Raw genomic sequence first — 27,385 nt, 5'->3', positions numbered from 1 at the left:
TGATGGTTAGAGGTATTTTTATTGAAAGTTGACAGAGATACAGGATCTATGCAAATTTTCCATAAGTTGTCTACATTCTCAGTGTTTCCATGAGGTTCCAAAGAGGACCATTACTTTTTCCCTCCCCTCTGGCATTTACCCTGGAAGGCTCCAGGATTTGTCAGGAGAGGCTAGTGTAACCTGTCTAGAACCCAAATTTCCTGATTTATAAACATTTTTGCAAGCTATTATGGGCTTCAATCAAATAAATATGAAAACAGGTAAAAATGTAGACGGCAAAGGTGTGTGTGTGTGCTGGGGGACACAGAGTGGGGAGCGGAGAGGGAAAGAACTTGGAAGCAGTCTGAATGCAACTGATATGTTCTGCAAAGGCCATGCCTAACTCTTAGCAGCAAGCTTTTTTTTTTTTTAATTATTCCATTCCCTCTCTTGAGCTTCTGAAACTGTGTACAGACTTAGGGGTATATCCCGAAAGAGGTCTGCATTTCACCATGCCTGACAGGGCAATCTTGCCCATCCTCTCAGTTCAGCACTCTCAGGTCGGTTATGTTGCCTTCATCTTGGGATCACTGGTGTACTGCTTCCATTTTTCTTCCACCGCAGTCCGCCGTCCCCTCCGATTAAGCCGTGTCATTTCCATCTCACCATCAAATCCTATTTCTTTATCATGAAAATAAATACTTTGTGTACAAAATGTAAAAGTAAAACTCTCTGCTACGTAAGTTCACATACCAGTCAGGCTATTGGGGGGGCGGGGGGGGGGAGAGAGAGGAGTGTCAAGGGGAGTCCTGATTGTTTCTTCGATCTGTTTGGGGTGGCGTTTGCCATTCGGAGGGAGTTGCATGGGTGTCGTCTTATTTGTTTGCGTCCCTTCTGTTAGAAACTCAATGGCGGCTTCTGGCACGGGAATTTGGGCAGCAACTACTGGCCACGGTCTAGTAGTTGGTGAGTGGGTATCGCAGAAAGATGAAGACAAGGATGATGCAGAAAGTGGCCAGTGCCGAGCTGGTAATGTTAAAAAGACGGGCAGTCTTGGCGTCTTCGACAGCACCATTCAGGTCATTGAGGAGTTTTTTATCCCGAACCTGGAAAAAAAAACAACAACCACCATTGAGTGACATGTCCAAAATGGAAGCCAAGTAATCGGGCTACAGCAAGAGCCACAGCCTGCCCAGTGATTTCTGGTGCTTCAAAGAATGTGAGTGGAAACATCTAGTATTTGTTCCTACTGCATCATATGCATTTATTTCCTCTGCCTGGGACTCCTAACTATCGCCTTTACCTTTAAAGGATCGGGACAGTACTACTGATATACTTCTTCCAGCAGGGTGAACAATAGCACTGCAAATGTGATGATGGGAGCAGGTGAGTCAGCAGCGGGGTGGGGTGGGGGTGGATATGACAGGTAGGTGCTAATTGGCTTTTCCTTGTGAGCACAGAGCAGTATAGCATTATGTGTATAGCTGCTTCCTCTAGGAAACTATGTCCATTGGTCGCAAAATTTGAGATGCAAATAATGGGGAGGGGAAGATGGAGTGGAGATGACTGGGGCATTAACCGTTGACATGGGCTGTGTGTCATGCACTGGAGGAAACAATTTGTGCATAGTTAAGACATTTCATTTCTTTAACAGCTAATGGCAAAAATCTATGGCCTTCGAAGTTAAGTCTTCACCAGGTTCAGCACTGTTATGTGCTTCCTTTGTGACTGCAGCCAGGTTAATTTCCAACGCTCCTTCTGAGCAAAGCACATTATGGAAAGGGCAATATACAGTTCAGAGTAGGGGTGGTAACCCTGTCATGCACTCCTATTTCAACTGGATCATGGGTATTTATGGGAGCTGTCAGTAGTCAGTTGTATATGTGTGTGTGCGTCCCATCCCTCCTAGTGAAATCTGGCAGAGGATTCCACTGCAGCAAGAAGCTGTAAGTATATTAATATTAATAGGGTTAGGCTAATGGAGGTCTTATGCAGATCCCACGCAGTTTAACCTATAGCCACTGCAGCTAGACTTCAGGTTTCATTACTACAGAATAGATCCTGCACATCACTAGTACCAGTAACATTGCAAAAATAAAGCAGCATGCTCTGGAGCAGCCCTGCTGGTGCCTCTGTATTCTGGAATAGGTGATTGAGAGAAGGTGGCCTCTACTGAGAGAATCCAAAAGCAGTGTCACTGAGCAATTCTTTCAGGTGTGCAGAAGCTGTAGACATATGGCTCAAGCTTGACGTGACTATAGTTACATTCTATATGCTAAAGTTATTCTGCTATAGTACTTTCATGGGTTATTAGAGTACCCTTCATTAGGTGCGTTTCTTTGATTTGTCAGTGGGTCTATATACACATGGTTGTAGAGCAGTGTCTCTCAAACTTTTTTCTCTGGGCCACACTTACAGAATAAAAAATTGCTTGTGCTACACTGATTTTTCTTTTTTTTTTACAGATAAGAAATAGATTGGAAAACACAACCAGGATTGTCAAAAATGTTTTGACACTATACTACACTGAAATATTGAAATGTTTCTTTGTCCTTGAATCTTCCCACCACACTTGCCCCCCTCTCCTGCCACGCCTTTGAGAACCACTGGTGTAGAGGAAGGATGGGGGGGGGTGGACCAATGGAGTCCCATGACCATGAAATGCCAAACTTGTGACAGTACAATTAAAGTTTAAATGTATGCACAAAAAACAATGGAATCAGTTACAACAGCAGTAATTTGTGATACCTTAATCATCATTCCTTTGTTGGAGAATAGCAATGTTCAAGTCAGCATTAGGAGAGAGTCCTGGGAGACTGAAATGTTCTCTCACGAGTTTCTGAACGCTGCCATTCCTGATGTCAGATATGTGATCATCATCATCATCAAAGAAGACGCCGGTATGAAACTACTGAATTAGAACTGAATAAGAAGTTTGATTATATCAGTTCTGAGCATAAGTAGAGACTATGGGTTCTTGTCCCACTACAGACATTAATAAATTTAAGAATGATTAGGGTATCACCAATTACTGCTGTTGTGAATAGTCACTGGGTTTATTTTGCATACAGTTTTAAGCTTCAGTTGAGTTTTCACAGAGTGTGCTATCGTTGCCATTAGATATCATTATTTACAAGTGTATATAGTGAAGTGGACTCTGGTCCACGAAAGCTTATGCCATAGTAACTGTGTTAGTCATTCAGGGGCCACAAGACTATTGCTTTTGCTGCAACACACGAACATGGCTAATTCATACTGCAGTGAGTTACTGCTTTAGTGCACAGGGAAGGCCATGTGATGCCCTTCAGATGTTGTGGTCTACAACTCCCATCAAACTGGACTGTTGATGGTTAGAGCCTTCAACATATAGAAGACACTACATTAGGTACCTCTGCCTTACTGACTCGCATCAGGTCATAAGATTGCAGTAAGAAACGGAAGCCACTTGCAATGAACCAAGCTAAACACCAGGTGTCAGTGGTGAACTATGTATAGCAAACCTACCAAGCTGTAGTGCAGCAGAGCTGCCTGGAAAGAGCAAAACGTTTTAATTGACCAAGTGTCTCCAGAAATCTTCCATGAATTCATGTAAGTCATTTTTAAAAGTGATTTCCTTTATAAATCCCTGGGTGTTTACTGCCTTGTGAACTTGACATTGCTCAATGAAGTGATGGCAACTTGTGACAAAAGCCACAAGTTCAAATATTCGGTCTGTGATTCCAGCTTGCCAATTTCCAAAGCCTGCAGCTTATTTCAGGCCACGCAGCAACATCCCGTGCATTCTAAATACATGGGATCTTCCATTTTGCTCCCCTTGCAAGGCCGTTCTTTCACAAATATACTCCTTCCTTATCACAGACTCTGCCTGCTGCCTGCTTGCTGGCACAGTTGCTATTGAAGGAAATTGCTAATGTTGACTGAACTGTAAAAGGCGGTAGGGAGAAACTGCCTGTTATGCAAATGCATATATTAACTCCCTAAATCAACTTCTTTTAAGAAAAAAATGCAGCTCCAGAAAGGATTGGCTTTCAGCAGAGAAATAGATGGATGTTTAACCCTTTCCCCACCCAGTGCTCTTTCTCAGTATCAACTCCTTGGGGATCCAGATGTGTGTTTGCTGCACACATTCCTGGGATTCTTTTGAAAAAACATAGGCTTTAAATCTATGGTGTGGACAGTGGTATCACTGCAGGTGGGGGAGTATATTTCCATTTCTGCATTAAATTTTGAAAATTGACAAATGAATAATATGCATTCTGACGATATTAAGAATAACAGCATATCATTTGTTTTCATTATTTAGTTTATTCTACTTGCAGTGTCTCATTTTCTTGCAAAATGTATTTACAGTGACCAAGACTGCAGAAGTGAAGGGATTTTGTTTGTTTGCAGATAAACTTCAACAGAGTCACAGAGATTTTACAAATGCAAGTCCTTCTATCCTGAACTGTAATCATATTCCTTTATTGAAGAGGCTACATGAATTTGGTTCTAATCACCAAGACATCAATGATTATTTATTATTTACCCTGCCCTTCCTCCGAACAGCTTGCAGCAACATACATACCTCCTCCTTTTTACATTCACAACAACCCTGTGAGGTAGGTTAGACTGAGCCACAACGACTGATTCAAGGCCACCTAATAAACTCTGTGGCTGTGGGTGGGTCTCCCCAGTGTAAAGCAAACACTACTACAACTCACTGAAAACAACTTCAAAGATAGTCCCACTACATTGCTTTGGATGGGTCTGGATTTATTTAACGAAATTGTATTGTGGAAACCCAGCCATTTCATCTGCCTCTAGCTTTGGCCCATGGTCTTCCTTAGATTCACCACCTTTGATGAGCATCCTTTCAAGAGTCTCAAAGCAATCTTTGAGGTCAAGTTTTCTTGCCATGGAGATAGCAATAATGGGGAAAGAGCCACTTGTTGACTAGTACTTGTTGCGCAAATACAAACAGCACATAACTTTTACTTATCCCTAAATCAGAAGTGGGGAACCTGTGGCCTTCAGGATGGTGTCAGACCACCACTGCTTTCATCCCTGAGTGGCTGAGGCTGGTAGGAGGTGGAGCCCCAATTTTTTTTGGAGGGCAGCCAATTCTCTCCCCTTTCCAATGTAGCATCATGCCTGGGGGGGGGAGCTCCATGGGGGGCATCATATGACTTCAAAAAGAGCTCTGGGAATTGTAATTGTAGTGAGAATTCTGCTGGAGAACCATAGCAGCGTAATGCATGGCATCGTATCCTACATTTGGTGAGTTATAAATCAATTCATTGGGGGGCAATTCCTAAGAGTTTAAATCCTTTTAAGTTTGCGGTGAAGACAGATCTCTTGTGCGTAGCTCACAGCCGCTACACAGTAGCAGCAGACATCTCTGCAAAAACGTTTTAAAAACACCCTAAATAATGTATTAGCTAGCATTAGTGTCAATTATTATTAGTTACATTTGTATCCTGCCCCTTTCCCCAAGGAGCTCCAAACAACATCTGTTCCTCCTCAAAAACTGAGATAGGTGAGATTGTGAGGCCAAGGTAGGCACTTGGTCAAGGCTACCAAAAAGAGCTTCATAACTGAGTGCTGGTTTGGACTGGGCTTCCCACATCCACACCCAATCCTATAATCATGACTACACCATCACTGAGGGCCCCTCCAGGTGTCCTTTTCATTGCACATCCATCATGATTTGTGTTCAGGTTGGCATTGAGACAGTTATCTATGATCTTGCTTTCAGTTCCGTAAAAGTTTTGAGTCAAACGTACGCCATTGTTTCCAACTGGTGCATGTTCCAGTTTTCTGCTGAAACCCCCAAACTTTTCATACTACAAAGTCCCAAGGATTTTTGGTCCCACTTTTGTGCCCCCTCCAGATGACAATGATGTGGTAACACTGGGGATGCATCACACAACAACTAATAAAAGTGGTGGGCACCTAATAGACTGCTATTGCATCACTGGTAGGTTGCAGAATACACACACAAACAAACACACACACTAGTCTGGAGGGGACCTACATGATTTCCAGGTGAACATGCTAATTTCCTTCCATTGAAAAGTGTAATGATTCAGGTAAAATAAAAGCTCTGTCTGTGGTGTTCCATTTGTGATGGCTATTCCACCTATTCAAGCAATCATTTGAGTAATGGATTTGCATGTGTAGTGAAGATGTTTGCACAGAGTTGCCTCTGTCTGATTAATACATTCTAGCACTATGTGCTTCTTTGCACTTTATTTATTCTTTTAGATCTAACAAAACTCCTTTTTAAAAAATGTGCATCTAAAAATGTATATGTGTGTTTGGAAACATATGTGTCATAGAGATTCCCTTATCTGAAATCTAGAACTGGTTGCAGCTTACCATCCAGTTTATAAGGTAAAGGTAAAGGGACCCCTGACCATTAGGTCCAGTCATGACCGACTCTGGGGTTGCAGCGCTTATCTCGCTTTATTGGCCAAGGGAGCCGGCGTACAGCTTTCGGGTCATGTGGCCAGCATGATTAAGCCGCTTCTGGTAAACCAGAGAAGCACACGGAAATGCTTCCTGCCAGAGCGGTACCTATTTATCTACTTGCACTTTGAGGTGCTTTCAGTGGCGTAGCGTGGGTTGTCAGCACCCGGGGCAAGGCAAGTAATTTGCGCCCCCTAACCCGTGGATTTGCGCCCCCTAACCCGTGGATTTGCCCTAACCCCAGATGTTGCGCCCGGTGCGGCCGGCCCCCCCTGCACCCCCCACGCTACGCCACTGGGTGCTTTCGAACTGCTAGGTTGGCAGGAGCAGGGATTGAGCAACAGGAGCTCACCCTGTCGCGGGGCTTCGAACCACCGACCTTCTGATCGGCAAGTCCTAGGCTCTGTGGTTTAACCCACAGCGCCACCTGCATCCCTCAGTTTATACTTTGTGGCAAACCTAGGATTGCTGCCACACATTGTTTGAAAAGGTCCTTTGCCTCATTCTCTGTCTGAATATTCTACACCTCTTCTTCCTATTGCTGTTCTTCTTTCTCCCACATTCTCTATCTGTACCTTTCCTTTAACATCTGCTTCTCTGTTGTCAGACTGCTATGTCAAGGCAGTGGGTGGGGGCCAGGCCTGAAGCTATTCCAAAACTGTAGCCAGCCTGATTTTTACAGTGAAATGCAGACAAAATCTCAGCACAAGTCTCTAGGAGCTGCAGGGGTACAACACTTTTGATGAAATAACTGAAAAGAACAAATGAAAAGAGCAGCTCATTTAGGACTTGCAGATGTTCATGATAATTAGGAGCATTTAAATGAAAGTGTTCTAGGAATGTACATCTCCCAGGAGCACCAGAATGAACTTTCTCCCTCCTTTTGATCTGTATCTTTGTCATTCCCTCCTGTCCTCCTTTCCCCCACTTTTCTCACATTGCTCCCTTTCCCCACTTCCTATTGTTTTGAAGATTAATATGGATTATCTACCACACTGAATGCTTTTAGGTGAAATAGTGCAGGGTATCAGCAGGGATTATAACAGAGAAAGCAGGCACTCTTTAATCAAGCTGACAATACCTTGCGTACTTTTACATGCCCTTCTGGCAACCCATGTTAAAGAACTATATGCTGCCTCCTGTCACAGCAAAGCTGTTCACACAGGTCTCTCTCATCCTCTTTTCTTCCCCAACCCCCAAGCATATTAGGAGTACAATTCTGGCACCAACATCTGCTGCTGAGTTTTGTCTGACACGAAACCAGAGCACTGCCCTATTGCTATTACACCGCTACCTCTTGTGATTCCTATTTAACTAGCCATGGCCTCATGCATGCTAATCTATGCTTCCTTCCAGGCACCAGACAGGTGTTGCAAATGACAGCCTCAGGGGACCAGATTCAAAGGAGGAAGAGGCTCCTGTGTGTTTAATAGCTGCTTAGATAGAAAAGGGAATTCCTGGAAGTGCAAGTGGTTCTGCAGAGATGATAAAAGCTGCCCTTGTGAAATTCCCTCTTTGAAGCTTCCTTAACCTTTGGCCACTCCAAGATGTCCTGTCTTCATATTATTGTTATGATCATTTTGTGGTTGTTGGTTTTTTTTTTTTTGGGGGGGGGTAAATATATATTGAGAGAATGCATTTTTAATCATGCACATCTTGCTATTAAGTGGCATTCTAGGCATTTAGGACCCCCCCCCCCCCGGTTTCCATGTGGTTCTGCTGATGTGCCAGTTTGTGATTATGTGGGGGTTAATAGATTCACAGCTGTGCCTTTTATTATGCAGAACTCCTGGTCAGCAGCATTTCTCAAGGTGCAACTATCTTTTTTTCCTGTTCTCATTTAGCCTTGTGTTGCTGTTGTATCCCTCTCCGTTAGCTGCTGTTGCATAAGGATCGATAAAGGAGATCTTGGCATTGTGCTCTCACCAGGAAGATTCATGGTTTTCCTGGCACAGTGTAGACATCCTGTCCCGAGAGTTATGCACACATAATGTTTCTGCAGCATTTACTAGTAGAATAGCTGCCACAACTGGGCACAGGGTAGGCTGTTGACAGCTTCTCAATTATCTCTAGTGAACTACTTCTTTCCACTGACTCGGTCTACCTGATATAACCCTATCCACCCAGACATAAATGCAGCACAAACCAAGGGTTTGTTCCACGCAAACTTAATTATACACCCCCGCACCCCCCCCCAATCTCCATCCTTATCTCGCCACATTCAAGTTGTTTTCAAACAATATAAATAACCATAAGATCACACCATAAAAATAATTAAAGCAACAGTCATAACCAATCGATACGTCAACGCACACACACAATATTAGCCAACGCAACACAAGTAAAAATCCTATTTGGGAAAGTCTGCCTAAACAAAAAAAAACAAAAAAACAAAAACAAAAAACACTCCCATGCAACACCCTAGCAGGGATGCACAGTGGCAGATCTCAGCATGATCCAGAATTAAGGGGCCACTGCCAAGAAGGTAGGACCACTTACTGCTCTCATAAAGAGGCACCTAGATGATCTTAAAAGGTAAAGAGATTCCTAAGGGCAGAGATTATCTGAGATATACCAAGTCCAGGTCATGAAGGACTTTGTAAATTAAAACCAGCATCTCTAATTCAAGGTAATAGGTAGTCAGTACCTCTGCTGCACAATTACCGCATTGGCCTGAATATAAGTATCACTTTTTTTTTCAAATTCTGACCGTGAAAAGTTACAGTGCGGCTTAAGTTGGATTTTACAATATTGCTGCTGAAACAGGCATACAGTAAAACAGAACGGGTGTGAGTGCCTGTGGAATTTTAAGGGAGTGGCTTATATTTGGGTATTGTATTTTTTTCTTTTTTGCCCTTGAATTTTAAAGGTGCAGCTTATATTTGGGTGCGGCTCATATTCGGGCCAATATGGTAGTTGAATATTAGACTCCCACCTACCTAACCCAGCAAGAAAGTGGACTGTTGCAATGCATGTAAACTAAAGGCACTGAGATATCATTGACTGTCCAACCTAGAACCATTAGATGGCAACCAACATTTGCACAAGATTCCAGGCTTCCATCCTGACTTGATAATGATAGTGCAATCCTGCATGGGTCTATTCAGAGTTAAGTACCATTGCTTTCAATGGGGCTTACTCCCAGGTAAGTTTGTGTATATAGGATTGCAGCCTGAAATATCTTGAAACACTGAATTCACGATGAGATTGCTGTTTGGAGACAAGCATTCCTATGATCCCTGATCTCTCTCTCTCATATTATTTGCAGGTGCTGAACAGAGTAGTGCAGATACATGTTTTCTTTTAATCACCCCTTTCCCCAAAATGACTTCAAATAACGTTATGCTACTAAGGGTGAACTCTTATCAAACCTCAAAAAACCCCAATATATTTGTCCTTGTAATAAGGCAATGAAAATGGAATGGAGAGCTGAGACACAGATTCCTAAGGCCAAATGTTTCCCAGAGCTTGTAACGTGATTGTGGTAAGTGCACAGAATTCAAAACTAGACCCAGACTTTCTGAAAAGGTGCCATTTATTAAATAAATTAAAGTAAAACCTCTGGGGATCCAGTTTCCATTATGCAGCCTTTGGTGTGAGGTTTTCAAGAGATCAGCAAGCAGAATAAAACTATCAAATCTCATTTGATGAATTTACATCCTACTTAAAATGCAAAGGCACATCTGTATGAGAGCCTCACTCGCTTCCAGTTCAATGCTTTAGTGCCAAAAAGGAAGTTTAAAACTAGTCTGCTGAAAAAGAAGAGACAAATGTTATAGAAGCCAAGCCAAGCCAAGCCAAGCCCCTCCCCATATCTCCCTGTTTCCATGACTTGTACAAACAATGTGTTAGAACCCCAATCTGCATATACATGCAGGTAGGGAAAGGGCAGAAAACACATAAGAATGACCTTGCTGGATCAGGACAAGCCTATTTTCCAGCATTTTGTCTTCAAGGGTGATTGCTCAAGATACCTATGAAAAGCTCACAAGCAGGACATGATAAAGATAGTCATCTCCATTTATCTCTCATCTGTTGATCTGATCAGAGGTGAACTACCTCTAAATGTGGAGCTTCTGCTTTTAGTGTTAGCTTAGAAACTACTGATAGGGCTTATGCTCCATAAATTCACCCAATGCACTTTTAACGTTATCTGTAGTTGTCTTCATTGCTACATACTGTGCAAATGAATGCCACGGACTAGTTCTGTGTTACACAGAGTACTAGTCTGAAAGGGTAGGAATACACCATTGCTTCTGTTTATTACAGGCATGGCAATAACCACATATGTATTTACTGAAATTCACCAACATAAGAAACACCAGGTGGAAATAGCTTCCCCACTGTACACAGAACAGATCTTAGAGCTCTGTTGCAATTAGTGTTCTAAATGCTAGCTTGCTGTGCAAATAACCAAACTTCCCTCTTTTCTGAAATATACCCAGAAATTATGTGTTAAAACTAATTTGTCTCTCCTGCTCTTCAAGATGAATACACGTAGACCGCTTACTCGTTTACTCTTTCAAAATCCTCTCTTGGCTTGCTCTCATAATTCATTACTCTCCAACTACCAGTTTCAAGGCCCGTTGTGACTTATATCTCTGCCCATCAGCTGATGATAGACTCCTCAGCCCTTTCTCCTAATTTTCTTCCAGTTTGGGACACGTGGGGTTTTTGTAGGCATGAAGGGGGCTTATGTTTCACAAAGTTCTGTGCATTTTCCTGCTACATGGTACCCACACTGACTCCTTGATTTTTGTGATTGTCCCTGAAGAGTGTTGGCGGATCAGTGCTGATCAGAGTCAAAAGATTTGCAGCCACTACCATGGACAGCGGCACTAGAGGTCAAAAGGATAGGGTGATTGCAGGACTGTCAGTTAGATCAAGGAGTTTGTGATTTGCCTAGTCAATGCCTCTGGTCCTTGCATTAGATCACTTAAGGGTTCTTCTGAGATCCCAATGGCATAAGGCATAGCACTCAGACCCCAGTCTCTGCTGGGGGCTGAGACATGGGGGCTGTTTTAAATTGCTCTCCACGCTGCCAATTTATGTGGCAAGTTGTGTGTGCTGCAAATTACCATGTGGATCATTACCAGGTGGTGGAGAGAGGAATTTGTCCACATCATTGTGGAGCTGCTGCACTCAAAAAGCTTGACACATGGCAAGAACTGCCACATGGAATGATTCAGAATGGCATTCACAGCATTATTGTTCCATGTTCACTAGACCTCAGTGACTTTGAGAATGGGATGTTATGAGTTGAGAAACAATTGGAAGCACATGAGTGTGGCAGCCAAACCTCATGTTAATTGTGTTTCTGCATTTAACATGCAGGGTTGTTGTTTTTAAGCATCAATGGTGTGTGTGATGATAATGATGATGATGATGATGATGATGATGATGATATTATTATTATTATTATTATTATTATTATTATTATTATTATTTATACCCCGCCCATCTGGCTGGGCTTCCCCAGCCACTCTGGGCAGCTTCCAACAAAATACAGTGGTACCTCAGGTTACATACGCTTCAGGTTACAGGCTCCGCTAACCCAGAAATAGTACCTCGGGTTAAGAACTTTGCTTCAGGATGAGAACAGAAATCGTGCTCCGGCGGCGCGGCAGCAGCAGGAGGCCCCATTAGCTAAAGTGGTCTTCAGGTTAAGAACAGTTTCAGGTTAAGAACGGACCTCCGGAACGAATTAAGTACTTAACCCGAAGTACCACTGTATTAAAATACTGAAATACACCAAACATTAAAAGCTCCCCTAAACCTTATTATCAAGATTGTAGCAGGCAGTGAGGAGGAACTGAACCATCTCATTCTTTCTTGCAGTCGTAAAGAAAATCTCTCTGCTCTGAAGCTATTATTTGCACTTGAAATTTAATGAGTTTAATGCCAAGTTTACTTTGGCCCTGAATGGACCTATAATAGTGGAAGCAACCAAAAAACCCATAGGAGAACCCAACTGTCCCACATATATCAAACTATGTAACCCATGAAATTATCTATCATCATGCAGTCAGAACCAGATGCATGAAGAAGGGTGCATGTTTAAGCAAGCAGCTTCATATGGCTTGCACAAGCAAGGCAAAAAAATACTGCAGGGAAAAGCACTACTCCATGCTCCACAAATACCCTCCAATAGAGCTGCAACTCAAGCAGGCCTGGGGGGAAAACTACTTTCTGGTCTTCAAGAGGCAGATCCCGACCATCAGCAAAACACTTTCACTGAAAGCTGAAATACATGATCATCAGCATCATGTTACATGGAATTATATCACTTTGGGAGAAAGCTAGGTAAGTACCTTCTTCCTAAAAAAGCCAGGATTGGGGCTTTAAAAATATATCTAACCTCTTAGTGTTGAGGTCCGACAAACAACAGGGGACCTCTGTGCTTTTGTACCACATACCACCACAACCACCCCGTCCAAAAATCTTATAAAACTGCAGGTTTAGGACAAAAATTCAGCCTGGAGCTGCTCAGGATATGAAGGTAAAGGCTGCCATCATACAACATTTCTCTGGCCCCGGCACTCTTAAACCTCATCCCATATGTTGCTGCTGTGCTGATGCAAAGGCAGTTCACAGCACTAGGGTTTTAGGAACCTGTTGAACTTAATGTCCTATACTTTAGGGCCTATTTAAGGCAATATTTTAGCTATTCAACATCATATTTTTTTAAAAAAAATTATTTTAAGTTCTTAAATTATTTAAAGTTCCAAGAGCAAACTCTGGGGATCTTATAGCCTTCGGCATGTTGGCTACCTCTCAGCTACAATACTCTGAACTTACGTTAACACAAAACAGGTTTTTTCTTCTTCAAGAGACAGCCTCTAGTTGTATTTGCAACTGAGGCCCCAATTAATTTTGCTTGAGCAAACATGTAGCCCCAGTGATGTTAGTAGGCCAAAGTTCTTCACAGAAATTGCTGTTGTGGTCTGAGTACTGCCTGGAGTAAACTAAGGTACTTCTCAATTAATATACATTGCCCGAGCTTACACAGCACCAGGGGCTGTGTCAAGTAAATAGCCATGCACAGCACTTGATCTCCACTTATGCAGTTTCTTATCACTTTATTCCACTTTAATCAACTTTTGATTAATCTGTGGTCATTGAAACGTATTGTGTTTGAGATGAAATCACACGAAATGAAAAGCTGTTATCTGTAGTGATCAATCTGTGATTCCCGCACAAAAGCTGTCACTTGAAGTTTAGTTAAATCAGTCTTAGGATGGTCTATAGTAAATTGGGACAATGCTTCCACTTTTCAATACCACTGTCAGATTTCCCAAAAGATAAAAAATAAGATGTAGTCGTAGCTGTTGTTTTTGATTTAGATAACCTTCTACTGGTCTAGAAGTATGCAAGCTTCTCTCCCCCCAATGGAGGGGGAAAAGAGACAGTAGTGAAGATTTCATATTGTCATTCAAGGCTGTAGTGCTGGGGTGCTCCTAGGCCTGTTGCTCAGTCTGGAGGGTTAACCTATAGCATTGGTCAGACATGCTTTTCACCAGGTCCACCTGGTCAGAAAGCTGGATATAGATCTGGTGGCATGGCTCATACCTTCTCTTTGTCACAGTACAATGTAATACACTCAGCACGCTGCTGCCCTTGATAATCGTCAGAGAGCGCTAACTGCTGCAGAGCGAAGCCATCCCTTGATGAAACTAGGCAGCAGGAGCATATTACACCAGTGAGAACTTGCACTGTTTCTCTATGGGATCCCAGACACAATTCAGGCGGCTGGCTTTGATTTATGAAACACTTAACAGCTAGGGGGCAATTTAGCTATGTATCCATTCTGTACTTCTCATCCTGTCTTATCATTAGGATGCCTAAGGGCATTTCAATGCAAACAGTGCACACCTCCGTCACCATTTAACTTACTATCTATTGCAACTTATTCTGCAAGCAAGTCCAGCCAGTATTATGCACAGTCAGGATCCATATTTAGGCATTCGTTGAACTCTGCTTTCTCTGTCCCCACCCCCATTATCCTCTATGAGTTAGAAGGAGACTGTCAGGGTTTAACATTGTGTGTGGCACTTACATGAGCACACCAGGCTCCCTGTTGCAGACAATCACCTTCCAGCTTCTGGAGGGTGACCAGGGCAGCAGTGGCAGTCATCAGGGCAAGGGAGAGATGCTTGCCTGACCCTTGATCACTGCTGTCACTGCGGCATTTCAGGAAGGGAAGGAGTAAGGTGGCTTTGAGATGGGCATTATGCGTATGCACTTATGGAATCTATCTGGTGCTGCTGTTGGTGTGCTTGCACCATGCTGACCTCATCACTACCTTGCTCCTCACCCTTCCTGGTACATCACAGTGATGACAGTGATAGGGGGTCAGGTAAGCAGCACAGTGCTGCCAATAACTACCGCAGGACAGAGTTGGTGCACTTTATCCCCATTCTCTCCCATCACATGTTGATTTAACATAGGAAGCAAGTGCCTGAATAGGATTAGGGCAGTGGGAGGATTGCAAGACTTTGAAAAACTGGACCGTACTCTAGCACAGTAGAAAAGGAGGGAGTGGATACATTCCAACAAATATATAAATAGACACTTACTTTAGTTTTTCAGGCTGCCCTCCATGAGAGAAAAGGATGGAGCAGAAATCTGAAACACGTTCATCACTCACCAAAGTGCTCATTTTGCTATACACTCTGCCTCTATCTATTCCACAGACCCCTGTGCATAAGCCACAAATGCAATGGGCACTGCCTCCTTTGTCACTCTCTTTCTGTGCCTTTGAAAAATGTTGTGCTTGCATTTTTTCCATTTCTCTCCATCTCTTCCCTGCTATAAAATCAGAGCTGCAAGAGAGAGAAGAGCCCTATGGGCTTGCTGCAGGAATTACTGACAGAAAATCTTCTGACCTGTGCCATGCAGAAGGTCAAAATAATTGACCATAATAGTCCCTTCTGGCAGTGAGAGCTATGAAGATACAGAAACTGTCTAGCCCACCACATGCTCCTGCTGACATTCCTTATATTGCTCTTACAAGGCAGGTTGTTTCATTTATTTCTCTGTTATAACAAACATCAGCGGTTCCATGGACTGACAGACATCAACACTACCTTAATGATCAGCTTGTTTCTCTTGCCTTAATTTTAGCCATTTTCTTGGATCTTTAGAATTGCTCTGTTCTGAAAGAGTCAATGGGAGCTATAGATTCTGAGTGCTTTTGGTAAACAGACTTCTATCTATATCCCTCTGGAGGATTCCAAACATTTATTTTACCACTAAGGTTTACATCCAAATGACATTTACATGCAGTAAGCATGGCTCTGATCCTGCAAAGTATGGAGTACCTCCTTCAACCTTCCATCTTTACTGAAGGCTGCACTAAGCACTTCTGCATCTTCTGCATGAAATTTTTATGGAGCTTTTGACTGGCTAGCTCTTCTTCAAAGCCTAGATTATAAACCTGAGGAAATGAGAGGTTATAAGGACTGTAAATTGGAAAACTACACATCATCCAAGACACCTGTTAAGGATTTTCTCTCTCTCCTAAATGAACAAGTCTAGCTCATGCTGACATTTGTAGTTATTGGGCTGTAGATTTCAGAATATCTGGCTTAACTCTTTGCCCATAGATGAAAGCATTCTTCAAACTACTGTTATGGTGCACAAGAGTCCATTTTATTAAAACAATAAATAAATTGGGGTGAAGGATGAAAACAAGCTATTCCAAGACCTATGCTACAAGAATCTTCTAAAGAAAACTTTCCTTTCTAACCCAACGTCAACCCTTTGCTGCCTGTTTCAATGTACAGACTTATTCCTTTAATTAACCAGGCATTTAAATCATGGGTTAAGATGAACAAATTGCCAATACAATATTTGCACTGTGTATTCAGCATGCAACTTTTTCATTGACTTCAGATTAAATTGCTGCACTTGCCCAAATGTCCCAGTTCTCTGAGCGATGTGAAATTTCAGGTGCGAGCAGTTACCCATTTTTGTGTTTCTTTGGCATGAAGTCACTGGGGCTTAAGACATTTTGTAATGTTTGTATTCATTTTCAGCTATACATGGTGAGCATAGATGGAAGAGTTCTGCTTAACAACTCCAACAGACACTCAACATTCATCTGTCTCCACATCAGCTTCAGTGGAGCAGGCTGCATCCTGAGATGTTCCAGATCTCCAGTTCAATTTTCTGTCTTCTGATCTGCCTGGCTCAAAACTTTAAGTCTCATAATTTTATTTTATTTTTATCAGACACTACTTTACTCACTTCTCTTCCTGCCATAGTCAGAGGAAGAAGACTAAGTACCGGTAATTTCTGCCCATCGCCTATGCCTTTCTTGGTCATCTTAGCTCCCACTGAGACACACCAGTTGACAATGGAGTGCACTTCCAGGGGTGAAATCAAACCAGTGGAGAATCACAATGCCTGCTGTAGCTGCAGAGACTGGTAAATGCTGCCTCCTGCATTGTTTTTGCTGTGTTAGAAGAACTGGTGTCCTTCCTGGGGCAAAAGCCTGAGCAGTGTATATGGAGGTCCTGGGCTGTCCAGGCCTCGGTGATGTGGTCCAAAGGAAAGCAGAGCAATACATTTGGCACCAGCTTGGCTGCAGGAGTTGCCAGAAGGAGGCGTACAAGGCACCATCCAACCGTCCTAGGGACTCCACTCCAGATTTGTGTAGCGTTTACTCCTTAGCCTTTTCCTCTCTCCAAGATGTCCCAGAGCCAATTGGGGAGTGGGGTCAAGGGCAGGAAAGCCCCATTGCCATAGCAGAAGTTCCTGCACAGGTTTCCACTTGTAAGTTGAATCCAGCCTATTGAATTTGGTGATATTATTAGAAGATTCCTAACTTCTTTCAAAGGTCTTTTAAATATTGTATGCAATTATCCTTAAAAGGATACATCAGCAAAACAAAATAATTGTTTCTAAAGCACCTTGCCATAACACAAAGCAGAAAACTTTGTGAAATATAAGACGCTCCAGAGATGATTGAATTGGACTCAAGGCTCATTAATGCTTGTCTACACAGAGTAATAAGTTACCCTTCACTATTTTTACTACAACCTCTTAGGACTTCTAATTGACATGTCTGCTTTAAAGGAACACTATTGTTTATCCAAATCTATGTTTCGCTAGGTCTGAAACCAAAATGGTATCTCCAATTTCGCAGCTCATGATCTGCAAAAAGGAGCAGTAATTCTTGGGGGCGGGGGCGCTGCAGATACGCTTAAAGTATCTACTATCATCCCATCTGCAGTCCTGATGACAACTGTAGTTTCTAATTCTGACTTGCAGATTAACCACAGTCAGCCCAGTTGGATCCAGGGGTGGGGGAAATTGGTACAGATGAGAGGAGCATGGGTGGGGGGGAGAATCAGAGGGTGTGTGCAACCTGAAGGTAGCCAGACCATGATTTGGCATCAAATGCAAACCAACCCAATGACTACCAACTCAATTTAAGATGTATTATACCATTCTGAAAATAAGAGAAATGAAAAGTACTTTTACATTTCCCTAATCAAATGCTTCGAGAATACTGACATTTTTAAAGATCATCGAATCATCATAGAATTGCAGAGTTGGAAGGGACTGTGAGGGCCATCTAAGTCCAAACCCCTGAAACACAGGAATCTTTTGCCCAATGTGGGGCTTGAAGCCACGACCCTGTGATTAAGAGTCTCATGCTCTACCGGCTGAGCTATCTCTCAAGGGACATAGATGTATACAGATTTATAACAAAAGGCCATATGTAATAATTGCTGGGGTACATGGAGATTAGCAGCTGCTCTATGTTGGGGTTGGGTCAGAGGCACCTCAATGGGTGGATTCCCTTAACGTGACTTAATGTGTGAGGGAGGCTTTATTCTGAAGCGAAAGTACATGTTTACTGGCCAGTATGAGGGACAGTCCATCTCAGCACCCTCTGCACAGAGATGCACTGTACTATCTGCAGGGAGGCTGGGCAACAGTTCTATTAAGTTCCCCCGTTACCTTCACTCTCTGCTTTCAAGAGTGGATTCTATGTCACCTGACCCCAGTTTTATTGACCAGAATTTGTTTCTTTTCTTCCACGTAAAAGTCAATAGCTGCCACTGACTTCTATGGGAGAAAGTATGCAAACACGGAGCCCCCTACCTCGCCTTACCTCAAAAACTGCTCATCCCAGTGCATGGTGCAGGCTTTGCAACCTCTCAAGTGTACATCAGACTCAAGTCCCACCTTTTTAATTAGTTAAAATAGTTTATCATTAATGCTGTTGCCACTGTCGTCATCATCTATCTACCTTGTTTTTTCCTGTTAATTAGGCAATAATAAAAACATACGAAATACAACATAAAATTAGCAATAAACCACAAGCAGAAGAACTGCAAAAAGAAGCTAGCAGCAAAATAACTTAAAACAATGAGTACCAGCAGATTAACTACAAAAGCAGCAGTGTCAAACAACAGGCAGCTAAAATACTCTATTCCCAAAATGCTTAGGGGGGTTATAATAAAGAAAAGGCCTTTACATTCCTCTAGAAAAACTGGCAAAGAAAAAAAGATAGAAAGACCTATTTGGGGAGAGAATCACCATGCCTGTGGAGCAACTGCTGAAAAGACACACTTTTGTGTAGAGAACTTGTGTGGAGAATTTGAGCTAGGGATGTATCATTCAATTTAATAAGCCTATTTTCTTCTTGATAGCTATGTTAACACTTCAAATTACTTCTAAGTTGTTCTAATTTTATTTCTAATTCTTCTTCATTCTTTATTATTATTTATTGTTATTAATAATGAAAAATCTTAATAAATAATGGTATGATTCACCACCAAAGTTTCATTCCGTACCTAAAATTCTGCATCTCCACCTCAGGTTCCTTGCCACTTCTTGGGTTTTGTGGCTCACAGTCTCCAAATTCCTTTTGCTGCCTAGCCCCTTCTGTTGGTGCCAAGACTACTGTGACTTTAAGGCAGGGTGTGTGCGAGAGGGGTTTTTTTAACCCCAAAATCCCATAGGCCATCTTAACTTTGCCTATGTGTGTTTTCTTTCCTTCAAGCTACGTGCTCTCCCGAGGCCTCTTCTTCCCACAAGGTGAGGGAACTGCACACACACATTTCTCTTGGGCACAGAAAAGCCATTCTAATAAAACCTAAAATGTGTTTGGGCTGTCCCAGAATTTGCAAAGAAACTGCCTCTAACCATGAGCACAATGCATTTCCTTTGCCAGTGAACAGCTGTAGCATATCGGCAGCCCCCTGCCCCACAAAATACTTAGAACGAAGGCTTACAGATCATATGCCTGGCAGAACTAGTCTTTTTTGGAAATGTCCACACTTTTCCCCCCAACAAAACACATAATGAGAGAATAAGAAACTCATCTCCACAATAACCCATTTCTGGGTTTCTCCCTTAGAAACCTTTTTCAACATTTCTGTCAAAACCCAAACCTTGACCCTTTGCCCTCCACAGGCAAGTTCTCTGTTCTTTGTCTCCAACCCATTGCATAAACACAAGATGCCATCTAGGGCACAGTGAGCTCTAGGTTTAAGGTGGTCAGCTGCAAAGTCCCTTCTGCTGAACCTCTCCCTGTGCTGATAGTCATGCACAGCATTGTATTTTTCCATTGTATTATTGTTATTAATTCCACCCAACAACACACATCTCAGGTGTCAAAGGCCAAGGCAAGAGATGCATCTTCAGCACACAACAAGAGCTGTCTACTGAAGGTGCCAGCTGCAACTCTGATTCCTCTCCCCTTAATCAATCTAATATCAGGATTTTCCTCATTTTTCTTGTCCTTTGGGGCAAGAGTGTGAAGATTTGTCAAATTTCAGCTCTTTAATATCACCGTGACAAGTGAAGGTCAGGTTTCCTAGCAATGGTGCCATATAAAAAATAGGCAACAGGTGCTTCAGAAGCTGCCACATGCTGCCATCTCACTACTATCCATTCTCCAAGGTGGACCAACAAGGGCACATAAAAAGGCATTCTCAGTGGCTTCCCCCTTTCCCTTGAATGCTGTTGTACAACAATTTTGTTTGGGCTGGCACTCAGAAATGGGGGGAAAGGGAAGGAAACATAGACAACCAGGGTAGCACACACTGTTCTGCAACCTCTTCAGAAGCACCCCATAGATTCTGATCCATTTTTATTTTATTTTATTTTAAAGGCAGCATGTATTGCTAATGCAACTACATGGTAGACTGCCAGCAATAAGAATTTGCTGCAAAGATTGTCACTGAGGAACTTCACGCATAACTAATGCCCGGCATACTTTATACCACTCTCCCTATCATTCATATTGCTTGTTCTTATTTAGTCTTGTATTTTCCCTGTTCTTGCTCACTTGGAAATTTGCTTAAAAGCAGAAGTGTTCACAGAAGTTTTACCAAAAGCCATAGGAGGACCATTTCCCAGTGCTGTGTCAGGGAGCCCAGGGCCTGATTCCCCACCTTATCACCTGGCCTGGTCTCTACCTGCAGCCTGGCTTGGTCAGGTGGCTGCAACTGTGTGCGCTCAGGCCTCAGATCAAGGAAGATAGTGGTGATCTGCAATATCAGCCCCTGGAAGTAGTGGGCAGCATGACACATCTGGGAATGGCCAGGTCTGGCATAAACAATGGGAGCTTGGACTTAATTGACTCTTGCCTGGTAAGCAAAATATCCTCTGTGTGCTGCACTTCAGGCTTCAGCTTCCAACCTCAGCAAATGACATTGGGCACCTTGGAGCAGAGAACATTCCTTTTGCTCCAGGTCTGGTCAGCTGTCCTTCTGACGGCCGTGGCATGTTAGTCCTGTTTGCAGGCAGATTACTCCTGAAGCACTGAACCAAAGACATGCTGGATGAGCAGAAAACCAATGAGGACTAAATAAGGTCCAATGAGAAATGAGAAGGTCAAATACACAAGAGCTAGAAAGTGAAAAACCAAGATGTCACCTGTGGAGATATGCCCTATTGTTTGAAAATTAGTAGGATATATGCAATTTGGGTTTCAACAGAATATGGGATACTTTGATAAGGGCCATGGCAGGACAGGACAAGGAAGAAACTAAGGCTTGAGCCATGGTGATTGAAGGAAGGATAGAGAATAATAGCCTGAGAATAAGGAAGTCCGAGTATGGCCCAGAAGCTTGGCACACCAAACTGAGGTCAAAGTCAATCTTCACCTCTCTACTCCCATGGCTACAAAAATTTTAGTGCATTTTGATCTGCACATTTTTCAAACTTTTGTCTTTTACAATGAGAGCTTGAAATATGACACCCCCCCAAAATGCCACACTGAGATACACAGAAGGCCAGCCTGTTGTGCTACGTTGTCTTGCCTTTGCCCAAAGTTAACACAGAACAGCCACGGCCTGTTTGCTCTGACATTCTTTCCCATCTTGCAAGACGTTTGTGAGGAAGGCAGATAATGGTACCAAAAACCCCCAGCAACCCACCCTACAGCTTGAGGATTAAACTTGCAACAAGCGGGACTTTGTGAGCAGAATGACCTTCTTCCCATTTCTAAAGGAGACTCTGCTCTCAAAGTTTTGAAGCCATGTTTTGAAGGGGGTGGGGGTGGGGGTGGGGTGAGCCATATAACTTTTGAGCCGCCTGCCAAAAAATTGCTAAGCCCTTGTAGAGCTGTTGGCACACAACAGCCTATTAACTGCATCCGACCTCCCAAAATCTCTTTCATGAGACTGAGGGAGGCATCTACAACCCTATTTCACATGTAGTGAAATGGAGAAATACAATAACACAAGCAAAGGAGGCAAGTTATTCAGCCCCCAAATAATATTTTTTTCGGAGGGGGGGAGGACACAGGGGTTTGTTAGAGCAAAGTCAGGTATTTGGTGGCCAGCTTGTAATACCAAAGAGACTGAGGGTGCAGCTAGCTTGGAAACAACCCTATTGCTCTCTTGTGGAATTCACGGTCGCTGGAGTTATATGCAATTAATTGATCTATTTCTGTGATGAAATCCCTCTGAATAGTGTAAATGCTGTCTGCCAAAACACATCCGTTATATTCCCCTCTGGACCTCAGATATATTAGAGGCTACACAACAGCCCCTGGGCCTTCTTTATCCCCACATCCAGAGAGCTATTCCCCCCCCCCATATGTAAAAGGGGGAAGTCGCCATCCATTCTTCCTTGATAGATGATCACAATTTGCTTGTTGGCTGCACCGAGCAGTGAAATCCTGGAGCCCAGCTGGCTCATATTCACCCTGCAGTTATGAGGAATAATTACAGCAGGTCTGGTGTGCTCAGAGGGTAGTGTTACCTTAGAAAAGGTTACACAAGCTAGAGAAGCTACATGGCCAGAATTTCATCTCCCATCCCTGCCATCTCCATTCCTGTTTTGACCAAGCAAGCCAAAAGGCTTTTATAGCCTTTTAACTGGCTGTAAGTTCCCTTTAACTCAATTGCCTGAGTGCATCATCTCCTACATGTTTGCTGATTTCCCTTTTTTATTTTTAAATCAAAGCTCCCATTTCTAGAGCCACCTTCCTTGCCCATATGACATGTACCATCCCCTCTGTCTTCCACCACTCCAGCCAGCAATCTTGCTCTCCTAGAAGGTCTCCATTGCTGACCTTGTAATTTACAAGGCCCAAGGGAGAGTGAAGCATGAGTTGCTTTCCTCCTCCTTGCCTGGGTATTCTAAACAGCAGCAGAACAGCAGCTGTTTCTTTCACCCCCTTCTTGCTCCCACTTGCCAAAGGAAGAAGCTGGCCTAACGCAGCAGGGGTTATAAGAGACCTAGAGGTCCCCCGAAGAGCAGAGTAAGAAGCTGACAAGCGATTCATCTCTGCTTAAGGCTGCTTCCCAAGGGTTTCTCAGGTCTTCCGGTTTGCAGCTGCTGCATTCATCAAACGATTCCTTTCCATCGAGAGCCAATCAGATCCCCAAAACAAAAAGGCTTCTCACTAAGGGTCAGATGCCAATGCCACAAGTTCGTAAAAAGGACTCCCACTGATTCTGATTAGATTCTTATGAAGCATTCTTCCGTGGAGCTCTTAAAATATTGTTTTCAAAGATTACCCTTTGCTGAAACTAAGCCACATTCTCAGCTTGCAGAAATATTCACTGTCCCTCCACTGCAGGCAACAGTATTATTGCATGCTTCTACATCAGTTGGACTCCAGATGTTCACACAACAGTGATGCAACAAATTCAAGTATGCATCTACTTGGAGAACTTCTACTTGGAGAATCCAAACCACATTCCTAGCTTTCATGAGGGGCAAACATTCTAAAACTTAGCTGTGCCAAAATATTCTAGCCTGTTAAACTGGGAAACAATTCAGTAAAAGCTGTATTAAAGTTTAAAAAGTCCTGCATGAACAGATAATGCTTCATGGAATATGAGTGTTAGTACAGTCCTGTTAGCACTAAGTTAAAATCCCTAGTCAGTCATAGATTCACTGGAAAGCCAGAGAAAGCCACAATTTCTCAATCTCAGATTATCATCTACAAAAAAGGAGGGATATTAATAACCTACCTCATAGGACTGTTGTAAAGAATAATCCAATACTATTCATGAAGGGCATTACAAGTAATGTAGAAAATGACACAATGATGGATGGTGATGGTAGGGGATGGCGATGGCACGAAAGAATCCCTAACTCACCAAAATACTTTTAATTACATTTCTCCCCCTGGCTAGCTCTTTGTCTGCCAGTTGTAAAACTCATTTGCCAACCTTATTAACCATGAAATCGGAAGAGAGATAATCACAAATCTTCAGCAACAGCCAAAGCCAATTCAGATCTATAATGGCTGATTCTTCTCATCTTACCCATCCGGATTCCTATATTATTTTCATATAAGAATGCCTGCAGGTTATTAGAATGCTCCTTTTCTTTATTCTGTTGGATGCCATTCACAAACCAAAATATTCATGCTCCACAGCGAAAACATTCGTGCCCCACAAACCAAAATATTCATGCCCCCCTGGAGAGAAAGTTCTTCTCCTGAACCCAACACATTACGCCTGATAACATGCAAGAAAGAGCAGTTCTCATCAGAGAGCTGCAGTAAATCAGCTTCACTATAACGAGCCCAGGTGGAGGGGCACAGACTTTCTCCAGCTATGGCCCCAGAGAGCCTCACTAAAAAGGGCTGAGATCGGTACTTACTTTCAGAGAATATGCCAAGGCAATGAATCCCAGACAGCAGAAATTGAGGTATACAAAGTTGAAGATGGACCAGAGATAGTAATCATTCACCTCGGTGGTGTCTGGGTAGATTTCAATCACCGTGGTGGGGTTAGTCATCGTCTTCTTCTCTACAGAGTGTTTGCATTGGACAGGTGGCCGCAGGCTGTCCCCTTTGCAGCTCTTGTTCTCCATGAGGCAAACGGCAGAAGAAGGAGACAGGACCGGGGATCCTTGCTGTGCAGGGGGCGTCTTGGAGATGCAAGCAAAGCACCCCTGCTGGGGGGCGTGGGGGGGTCTTCGAGTCCAAAAGGCCCCGTCAAAGGGACATGGAGGGCCCAAGGGGGGTTCCTGTGGTCTCTCCGTGGTGGCAGCCCCCAGTTTACACAACTATATCCCAGCAAAGTGTGATCCCCTGAGAAAGACGGGGAGGAAGGAGGCAGGCAGGCAGGCAGGCAGGCAGGGAGGATCAGGAAGGAGAAAGAGGTGGGAGAAAAACAGAGAGTGCAAGGATGCAGGAATCAGAAGGGAAGAAGAAGAAGAGGGGGAAGAAGAGGATTAAGGCAGAGGATAGGGCAGTACACAATTGGGGAGGAAAAGAGGAGCAGAGGAGAGGGAGGATAGCGTATCCAGGCAGGGAGGGAAGAGAGAGAAGACTGTTTACACACATGTACTAACCGCCAAGGAGTATTTCTCCGGCACACTGAGCAGTCATTAATGTATGCAGCAGTGTAACAGTTCCTGGTCTCCCTGCAGCTGGGTGTCCCAGCTCCCTCCCGCAGTCTGCTCCGCTTCCCCTCCCTCGCCTCCCACACAGAGCAGCCCCAGAGTTCATCAACACCCCGGGAAAGGCGGGGGAGCTTGACCCATCCGTCTCCTGCTTTCTCCCTCTCTCTTTCTCTTTCTTCTTCTTCTTCTTCTCCCCCTCAACCCCATTCCCCACTGTCTTCTGTTGATCCTTGCCAAAGTCCTTTGCGGTATTGTCTGACAACAACAACTCCTCTCTGTCATTCCCTCTCTCTTGCCCCTCCTCACTCACTCAACTCAGCATCAGCTTCCTAGACACTATCAATGAAGATGAGGATGGATTTTTTTTTAAAAGAGAGAGAGAGAGAGAGAGAGAGAGAGAGAGAGAGAGAGAGAGAGAGAGAGAGAATTCCAAAGAGAGGATCCTGGGCTGGGACTAGCAGGCAGTTCCCCAAACCGATCCGCTGCCGGCGTCCCCCTCGCTGCCTCCCCCCTCCCGCGGCGACCCTTCTCCGCCTCCCCTCCGTCCATCTCGTCATCCAGCTCTCCTGTCCCGTGCCAGGATCGAAGCCGGGTGCTGGGAGCCGGGCGGGCGAGGAAAGCGAGTCTGTCGCGGGAAGAGGCTGCACAGCTGCGACAGATCAGCCCTGCCTTGTCTGTCTTTTGGTCTCTCTCTCTCTCTCGATTTTGCTGAGTCCTCATCTTTGCTGGATTCCTGATGTAACTGACTTTCCCTCCCACCCCCCTTTCACCTGTCAGCAGTTTTCCCGTTTGGACAATGTCGCGGGGTCAGGGGTGGCTGTGGGAAGAGGAGGAGAAAGGGGGGGTGGAGAAGAAGAGGAGGAGCAGGGGGGTGTCAGCCTCAAAGAACCCCCCCTCTCTCCCTCCCTCCCTATCCCACACGCTTTCCAATTGGGAAAAGCAGCCTGCTGATAGCCCCACGCTTGCTTGCCTGCCTGCCTGCCTGCCCATCTAGCCGCCCATCCATCCATCCATCTCCGGAACAGAGGAGGAGGAGGAGGAGGAGGAGGCGAGACTACTCACAAGGAGGGACTCGGGGAGTTGCTGCGTCTCCAGCTCCGCACTGCCTCCGGCTCTTCTTCTTTTCCCACAACTGGAGTTGGTGGAGGAGGGGAGAGGGGAGCGGGGACAGCAGGGGAGGGGAGCGGGGAAGAGGTCAAGCGGCATCTCTCTCCCCTCAATTCCCAATCAGGGCAAGGCGCGCGCACACGCTCATTAGAGCCTTGAGGCTGCCCAGCTCCACTTCACCTCGGCCAGGCGCGCTCGTTGGTGTGCGCTCGCGCGCGCTCTCCTCCCCTGCTGCCGCCCTCCTGGCCCCAAGCGCGCGGGGGGTGTGTGTCTGTGTGTGTGTGTGTGTGTGTGTGTGTGTATTCGCGGGCACGCGGGCGCGCACGCGGCGACCTTCTACACGGGAGCCCAATAATAATAATAATCAAATCTCAAACCTACTCAACTCCCACCTACCTTGTGGAAACGCGGGCCGCCCCCCGCATGCAGGCGCAGGCATCGCCAGTTGAATGCCTTCCAGTTGGTCCACAGCCGTGTTTCAGAAGCAGCGGGGAAGCTGAGGGGCCACTTGTGTCCGAGGCGTGCAGAAAGTCCCTCAGGCAGCAGGCCCGGCCCGGGCCTCCGTGACCGACGCGCATGCAGACAGGGGCACGCCGTCCAACATGGAGGTGCGTGGCCAGCAGCACTGAGGGACTCCTGGCCACCCCCGCCCCGTCCCCTTCTTCAGTCTCCTGTGGGGAGGAGGGTGTTGCCCTGCTGACGCGAGCGCCGAGGGGCAAGGGGCGCTCTGTGCGCTCCAGTCATGGGGAAGAGATCGAAATTGGATAAAGATCGAATGTCGCCTGCGCGGGCGGCGGACACACGCAGACACGTATCTGTACAGTCGTGTCAGAAGCGCCCCGCTGGCCCACAGAGCTGGGGAACCAAGAGAGAAGTCTGGCAAGAGAAGGGGAAATAGGAGCTGGGACTCGTTTCCTGTGGAAAGATGAGGGAGGTCAAAGAGTTAAGGCTAAACGAGAACAAAAAAGTTGAGGCCTCAGTGGATTTGAGGGTGGCGCACTCTCCGTACCCGCCC

The 27,385-nt window shown here is 44.5% G+C and overlaps 1 protein-coding gene across 4 annotated transcripts; it reads right to left on the bottom strand.

The window, feature by feature from the left end:
* On the bottom strand, positions 1-27,231 carry IFITM10 (interferon induced transmembrane protein 10). Of its 4 annotated transcripts, none has more exons than XM_081842555.1 (3): positions 26,767-27,231; positions 24,517-24,949; positions 1-1,085 (listed from the first exon to the last, which is right to left on the bottom strand). In XM_081842555.1, the coding sequence occupies exons 2-3, from the start codon at positions 24,727-24,729 to the stop codon at positions 936-938; spliced, it is 363 nt and encodes a 120-aa protein (XP_081698681.1). In that variant the 5' UTR covers positions 24,730-24,949; positions 26,767-27,231; the 3' UTR covers positions 1-935. The 4 variants fall into 4 exon arrangements, with proteins under 4 accessions (XP_081698681.1, XP_081698680.1, XP_081698682.1 ...); XM_081842554.1 differs by lacking the exon at positions 26,767-27,231 and adding an exon at positions 26,326-26,569; XM_081842556.1 differs by lacking the exon at positions 26,767-27,231 and adding an exon at positions 26,034-26,282.
* Positions 27,232-27,385: the final 154 nt, after the last annotated feature.

Source organism: Podarcis erhardii (genome assembly GCF_964252035.2).
Source record: "Podarcis erhardii genome assembly, chromosome: 1".
NCBI lineage: Eukaryota > Metazoa > Chordata > Lepidosauria > Squamata > Lacertidae > Podarcis > Podarcis erhardii.
Note: the sequence above shows the minus strand (reverse complement) of the source record. Positions and strands in the feature narration are given on the sequence as shown.